We start from the raw sequence: 8,095 nt of genomic DNA, 5'->3' as shown, positions 1-8,095 counted from the left end.
CAGGGAGGCTGCTTAACTTTGCAGCCTGTTGTAGGTGTCAGCAATGTCAAAAGAAATTACCAGTGAGTGATTCAGGAAGCATAATGAGAAGCAATCTAGGTAAAAACATTAGAGTTGTGTTTCCCATTTTAATCTGAAATTTGAGAGTATGCCTCAAAGATACTGAATCCTGTACAACAACTGCTACTACTGTAAGCCAGTATATACTACCACATACTGAAGTTTCACCAACAACTCCTTAAATTTACTTAAATTTCTTCTGCTCAAAGATAACTCAGTTACAACTTAAATAAAACAAACGTGTTCTTTTTTTCCTCAGAGATAATTAAGCAAGTTGACCTAATGCACCTGCATAAGCAGGGTTATATGGATACTTTTCAAAATTATCTTTGCCAAGGTGTTAAAATGCTCTTTTTGCAATTCAGCAGATGTTTCTACCATTTTCTGATGCATTGCTTGGAAGAGGTGTGGTAACTAGCCAATTCTGTCCAAATGTACCCCCACTGGCATTATTAAATGACACATTAAATGAATTAATTTAACAACAGAATAGTTGTCAGAAGGCAGAGAGGTCTGTGACTGACTTAATCAGTCAAATGCAACTTAGTCTTTCTCAGTATCTCAAAAGTCATCAGCATTTGTGAACTCAGGTTCTAAGAGCCAACTCAGATATAAACAAAAAAACCTCCGAGACTGATACAGGATAGTAGCAGCATGTCAGCTATCCTGTAATTTCATGCTGTTACTTGCATATTCAAGTAGTAATTAAAGCAAAAACAGCTAAAGAATATTTTTATTTTATTTTATTTCCTAAGCAGGAGGGAAGGGGAATGAAAAAAGGAAAAATATTTTCAAAATCTCCCTATTTCTTTGGAAAAAAAAAAAAAAATAACTGTTTTTTGAAAAAAAACCCCCAGTAGTTATATTCTGAAATATTACTGAACCATATGAGAAATTATTTCTTATTCAACACTCACAATGCTTTAGGTTTGTCCTTCTCATTCTCATACAAGCTAGGTTTGAAGTAGGTTCCTGTGATTTTTATCCCAGATCCCCATTCTCCACTGAAGAGACCTTCAATATAATCTCCATTTGGCAAGGTCAGTGTTCCCTTGAGAGAAGATAATAAAAAGTTTAACTGAAATCCATTGGGAACCAAATTACAAGGAAAGAGACTGTTTTTTAAGATGGCAACAGTTTACAAGTAAAAACTGTAATACCAACCTTTCCACTCAGAGTCCAGTTATCTGAAAATTCCCCCTCATAGACTGTATCATCCTCAGAAAGCAGAATTCCAGTCCCCTGAAAAGAGAATCATAAAGAACACAAAGCAGTAATTATAACAAAGGTCAGATCACAGATCTAAAGATAGACTGAAAAACTTGTTACTAATTCTTATCAAATAATATTTTTTTAAAAAAGCAGTTTCTGAAGTAGTCCTAGGTAAAAAAGAGCAGGGAATATAAAGACAGTTTAAAAAGGGAGGACAGTAGAAGGCTAGAAGAACAGAAGGTTTACACAGCCTAACATACACTCATCTACCCCAGAAGTCTACCACACTTAGAAGAAAAGTCACTGATAGCACCGAGTCCGGTGGTCAACTCACCATCATTTTGTTGGTGCTGAAGGCTCCTTCATAATACAGTCCAAACTGAGTAACCACAACACCATTGCCTTGGCAAAGATCATCTTGCCACATTCCCATATACTTTTCTCCTCTGCAGAAAAATGAAGTAGGAAGAATACAGCCTAAGTAGTGCATTTATATCCTTTCTTTGGCTTTACTGGGATATTTGACCATTATAGAAACCATTAGAAGAGAGTCCTACAGCACTTGCTTCAGATCTGTCAATCAAGTTTCACTAGCTTCATGGAAATAACAACTCTTTTTGACATAAATAAACTATAATGAACTTCCCTTCATAATTCACATTACAAATTGACCACATCCAAGCAAACTGTTCCTGATGACCTGAAACAATGCTGAAGGCCAGTTAAGCCCAATTCCTATCCAAAGGAACCTGAGCAGTAGCTACAACACAAAAGAAACAGGGAAGCTTTTGTTAGCTGATCCAGATCAGCTTTACCTAAGATTTAAGTGGCCTATGAAAGATGATCTTCAGCTTCATCAGGCATCTACCTGATGTATTTAACAGTTATTTAGAAAAGATGCAATACCTTCAAACACTCACATACTCCCACACGCTCCCTTCACCTCCAGATTTTTTACTCTTCTGCTTTTTAAGTGGAGTTTCAGTTCAATTAAACTAAAACCAGTTTTCTTGGACTCTCACCAAAATCTCTCTTTTCAGGAAAAAACAGCATTAAACTGGTGACTGAAAAAGCAGACTACATCGATCTGTGCTCAGACAGTATTCATTTAGCGCACATATTTAGTGCATTCTGTTTCTGAGGCTATTATTTCACTAATCTGCCCTGAAAGAAAGCATCTTCCCTCCACTGACAGAGTAAGTCAATGCAAAACCTGAGCATGAGCTGAAATTTACTTAGTCCTGTGTATCCAATCACTGAACAACCCAGTCTTATAGAGCTGAGATGAAAAAATACTCCTCACGTGACATTCATAAAGCTTTCAACACTTGCACAACAAGATACCTCACTAAGAGACCATTAATTCAGTACTAGTTTTCAGGCAGGAACATGATAGGAAAGCAAGGCAGAAAAAATGAAAGCAAAACGAAAAACCCCACATTTACTCCAGAAGCAGCACCAAAAAGCAGTGTCTAGACCCGATTGTTTAGATCAATCCATAAAGCCTAATATAAAGAAGAAGAAAAAAAGAAAATAGAGACACACTGCCACTGCTACTAACAGATCGAATCCCTTCCTACTCTTTTTGCAATTGTACATCACACCAGTGTACGTTGGGTTGGGGGGGGGAGGGGGGCACCCTGCGAGAGCGACAGCTCCCCTCGCTCCAAGGTGGACCCTTCAGCCCATGCTGAGCTAATCAGCACTAGAGAAATGCCTCTGTGAATCCGTATTTGTGAGGGGAAGGATGGTCTTGAAAAGAAGGTGGGGTGAACCTGGAGGAGAGGCCATTGACCTGAACAAACGATGACCATCGGCCTAAACAGAGAGAGTTTCATTGCCAGGAGGAAGGAGGAGAAGGAGAGGACAAAGAACCTCAGACACCCAGTTCAACCGCATGGAATAGGAGAAGGCAGGAGGTCCCTGCAGCACATCGAGGTTCAACGGCAGAGCAGAGACCCACGTGTAGACCACTTCTGAAGGACTCCACACTGGAGCAGAAAAGCTGAGCCCAAGGGCAAGTGTGACTGCATCGGAACCCTGAGAGTGGCTTGATGCTAGAGCAGGGTTGGACCCACAGAGGTGGGGGGTGAGTCTTCAGCCTATGGATGTCCCCATGGTGGAGCCAGGAGCTGAACCCAAAGAGGTCCATGACTCCACAGGAAGCTTGTGTTGGAACACTTTGTCCCTGGACTTTCATGCTGGGAAGAGCAGCAGAGGTGAACTGACTGCAACCCCCATTCCCTGCCCCCTGTGTCGCTGGGGGGAGAAGACAGAGAAATTGGGAGCAAGGTGATTTGAGCCCGGGAAGAAGGGAGGGGTGGGGGGAACAGTGTTGTAAGATGTGGTTGTTATGTCTCACTGTGTTACTCAGATGAATGGCAACAAATTAAATTGATTTTTCTTCCCCACGTTGAGTCTGTTTTGCCTGTGACCATAACTGGTGCGTGAGCCATCCCTGTCCTCATCCTGATCCCGTGTCCACTTTGTCATGACTCCCATCCCATCTCACCAGGTTGGGGGGGGTGAGTGCAAGACCACATGGTCCTACTGTGGTTAAACCACCACACAGTGTTATAGGATTTGTGGAACTGAAACATTACCTTGTGATATCATCAAAAACTCCATAACCACTCTTCTTATCCAACGTCCACTGTCCAATGAACATACTGGGAGAAGAAGAGGTCAGCTTCCCACTGCGCAGCAGACCATGCCCGTGACGCATGTTATCCTGGAAACACCCTTCATACACCTCACCAGTAGCATAGCTATAATGAAAAAGAGTAACATTCCTATAGTCGACTCTACTGTTGTTTTTATTTTCTGGTTGGTTTGGGGTTTTTTGCTTGGGTTTTTTTGGGTTCCCCTCTGCCCCTGGAACAGATCAGCCCCTCTCTTTTTCCTTCTACGAACTACATTACAGCCACACAAAGCAGCAACTATAGTAAAAGAATATTTGGGGTGAAAGTGAGCCTTTAATACAAGTCTTTGGATGCTTTGTTGTTTTAAAGCCACTCTCTTCCCAACTTGCAAGGCCATTAGAGGTTATATTTATCTCTCAGAAGAAACAATCCTCTATTATTGAAAGGTGGCAGCAACATTAGAGTAGATATTAATAACAGAACAGTGTACAAGTATGCATTGGGAGCAATCTACCAAAAGTGAAGCAGAAAATAAGCCCAGCTAACTATAATCACAAGTCTGAAATGTAGCAAGCAAGCTATGTAGAGAGGCTTGGGAAGCAGCGTGCCAGAGCATCAGCCCTGCTCCCCTTCTGCAATGACAACAACACAAGTGCTACAAGTTACCTGTAGACTCCATGCCCACACATCTTGCCTTCCTTCCAGTACCCCACATAGTGGTCATCCTTATTCAGTGCTTTGTTTGGCACTCTGTATTCACCATACCTGTCAATGCACAGAAATGGAACACAAGCAGCTTGAAAGCTAAGACATTTCCTTAAAACCAGGAACAGATACATATCACAGACCCACTCTAAAATCAGAATGCTCTATATCATTGTTACTGTATCTCTTGAACTACAGCAGTTACATTTTTTTTTAAAAAGAGAAAACAGGAATTCCAGCATCACAAGGCCAATTCGGTCCATACTGCTTTGCTCCTGTTTGGCTTGTTTGAGCATTCCCCTCTCTACCACACTGCACCATTTTTCTCAGCTTCCTAACAGCCACAAGTCTTCTCACATCCTATGACTGCTTCTACCTTTGTTGTCTTCTTCAGGTCTTGATAATTCAAGCACGTCTTTATTCCAGGGAAATATGAGAACACATATTGCTACAGAGAATATTTTAAAAACCAAGATGTTAGCTTCCAGTTATGCTCCAAGAGTGGCATAGGATTGTTCACAATTTCAGTATGCATGAAAAGAATTAGACAACTTTTATTGATTGATTTTAATCTTCTGAGGAGATTAAAATCCAGTTATGAAGGTTCTCCTGAGAGCATGCCTACCCCAACAAGACATTACTATTGTAAGTGTTGAGACTAGAGCATGCATGCTGAAATAGAAATATATGCATCTGATAATCCTAGCAATTACAGCTAAATACCAATCCATTTATTTCTGGCGGGTATTTGTTTGCAATATTTCTATCTCCAACAACCCTAAAATCACCAGGTTAGTTACACTTACTATTAGTTACAAACGACCAAAGCTCTAACCTGGTTTTATAGTTTAACATTACACCAACATCTAAAGTGCATTTTAAAAAGCTGTCTGCAGCCAGACCACATTTCAATTTCCTCTCCAACTCAATACTTTGAAAATACATCTGGAAACCAATAGGACTCCTCAGATATTTTTATCCTGCCCAGCAGAAACATGCCTGTTCACAAGATTCATACAAAAATGCCTTTGGAAAGAAGTTAACCTCTTAGCCTCAACAGTGCCCTAAGCAGATTCTACGCAATGAAATCCACAGATTAATTCAGAGCTGTGTAGTAAATCATTAAGTTACTTTTAAGTGGTCTTATTTGTCTCACCAAATAACTTGAAAATGTTCATTCTATTTTCCAACACCTCTGTACTAGTTATCTTAATAATAAGGATCACATACTCTCATTAGTTTTGTTTTCATTGCCCAAAACCTGGTCTTGATTCAAGATTTTGTTGTCTCCTTCTTGAATTATTAAACCCTTGCTCTACCAGAAATAGAGCAAGGAAAATATTAGACAGCATGTATCACTACATTGTATGAAAGGCATTGCATTTTCTAGAAGAATTAAAAGAACCCAAACCCAGAACTTTTGAAAGACTGTTGCCACACAAGATAATAGTTACCTATACAGCAGAAAGCTGACTGCAGACTTTTCAACTGGCTTCCTCTGCTAGTTCACACCCATCCACCCATTCTTCCTCCTCAGCTGTTTTACCATTTCCTTGCTCCATCCTACAGCTGATTACCCCAATTAGTTTCAATTTTTATGAAAGAGCAAGTTTTTAATCATGCAGCTGCAGAGTCTGCTGTGAAGACAACTAGCATATCTCTGGATAAATGAAAGGTTACCTATATATCAGCATTCAGATGTATCTTGTTAACATACATAACCCTGAGTCAGGAAGATTCACTGCAAAGCCTTTAATTAAAAAGTTATTGTTATTATCTCCTACAACAAAAGGTATTTCTTGCCCTCTGGCTCCACAAGTAGCGAGAGGATCTTACCCATCTTCCAGCCCAGTCCGGAAAGTCCCAGAGTACATTCTTCCATCTGCCCACTTTAAGATCCCTCTGGAAAAAAATATGAAGCCATACACGTGTATAAGATAACCAGTTCACTTTGTGCTTCCCAAATAGCTTCTGTTGAGTGAGCCTACTTATTGATACAGTAACCACCTCATTGTATTTTCAACTGTTACATTCAAATGCTTTTACCTGCCATGGGGTTTTCCTGAAAGCCACCTCCCATCATAAACAGCATCCTTAAATCGAGGGTCCTTATAAAAGGTGTATTTGGCACTGCGAGAAATAGGAGGTTCCTGTCTTGGCACATTCCCACCAGCTCCATATAGAATTAAGTCAGAAGTCCCTTTAAGGGCCTGATCCACTGCTTGGCTTATTGCCCTCAGCCACTTGGTCTGAAACAGAAAGTGTTTCATCACAGAATTTAGCTAACATCTGTCATTGCACTGAATCTCACCTTTACAGCAACTACAATCATCTCCTTCGCACTCCTCAGCACAGTGTTGTAAACTGGAGCACTGTGTGCAGTCAACCTGCATACCAAGCTGTAGGAACACTTCATTCTTGGTGAATACTTAGGCAACAATTCTCCCTATTTGGTTTCACTAGGAGAGAAAAACTCATTCACATCACTGAAGCCATGCAAAATTTGTAGGTATGTCTACCTTTTCCTGTGGTGTTGAAGAAACAAGAACAAATTGTTCTTCTGGCGTTGTAATTTTCAATCCATTCCTACATGAGGGGGAAAAAGTATTTTAATCTAGTGAAATTGCATCCTGAAAAAAGCAAGGTTTCTTAGAGCATCAACATTGTATCTTCTCTCCTCCACCCCACCCGGCATTCACTTTAATATTAAGCCAGCAGTGAAAAGAAGCAGCAGGAAAGACTTCTTGCTTTCCTCTTGACTCCCTTCTTCTTTCTGATGTTTATACAACTGTTTAGTTTTTTTTTTAAGACATAGAAATACAGTAAGTTTTCTGAAACAAGAAAGAGGGGTAGACTTGACTGCACCCAGCCTATTACACTCCTAATTTACAGTAATTAGTTAAAAAATGCTCATCTTCCCTTACAAGATATCTAACTATTTCAGCATCACAAGCAAGAATACTCACACATTACCAGCTTCTTCTGAAAGAGCTTCTACCCACAGTGTGGACAAGGGAAAAATATGATGCGTTGAGAACTGCAGGGAAGGAGAAGGGAAACGTCACGGTACTGATCCATTACCCCTGCCCAATGCTTTTCTTAGTTTTTTTTCCTTTCTTTGAGGACTAGAGAAAACTGAGCATTACAGGCACCTTATATGCACCTTGCTCTGAAACAGCCAACAGAAACCATGTCAGCCACAGGGCAACAGCAATCAAACCTTAAAAAAAAGTACACCATTTCAAATTTATTTGTAAACACAAAAAAACCACTACTTGTAAGTGTTCAAGCAACACGGCAGTTGCTTCACTATATGAAAAATAAGTCATATTGTTTGAAGCAGAGAAAAAGTTTTGTTCCTGGACACAAGCTGGCTTACCTGAGCATGTACCAGAGCATCGTTAAAGAGGATGAACCAGTTTACAGAGAATCTCCCAGCATGCTGCAGGGACAACCCCCGATTGCTGCTTTCACAG

The 8,095-nt window shown here is 40.3% G+C and overlaps 1 protein-coding gene across 1 annotated transcript in view; it reads right to left on the bottom strand.

Moving 5' to 3' along the window:
- The window catches only part of ALS2 (alsin Rho guanine nucleotide exchange factor ALS2), a 36,590-nt gene that overhangs the window by 9,435 nt on the left and 19,060 nt on the right, over positions 1–8,095 (bottom strand). Inside the window, 10 exon segments of the mRNA XM_010171665.1 lie at positions 978–1,111; positions 1,225–1,302; positions 1,607–1,718; positions 3,876–4,040; positions 4,581–4,679; positions 6,456–6,521; positions 6,666–6,868; positions 7,139–7,205; positions 7,586–7,656; positions 7,999–8,095. The exon segment at positions 7,999–8,095 is cut by the window's right edge and continues 20 nt beyond it. Of these exon segments, the coding sequence (XP_010169967.1) occupies positions 978–1,111; positions 1,225–1,302; positions 1,607–1,718; positions 3,876–4,040; positions 4,581–4,679; positions 6,456–6,521; positions 6,666–6,868; positions 7,139–7,205; positions 7,586–7,656; positions 7,999–8,095 (1,092 nt within the window).

Source organism: Antrostomus carolinensis, unplaced genomic scaffold, assembly GCF_000700745.2.
Source record: "Antrostomus carolinensis isolate BGI_N321 unplaced genomic scaffold, ASM70074v2 scaffold12527, whole genome shotgun sequence".
NCBI lineage: Eukaryota > Metazoa > Chordata > Aves > Caprimulgiformes > Caprimulgidae > Antrostomus > Antrostomus carolinensis.
The sequence above is the reverse complement of the archived record's forward strand: the minus strand, read 5'-3'. Positions and strand labels throughout refer to the sequence as shown.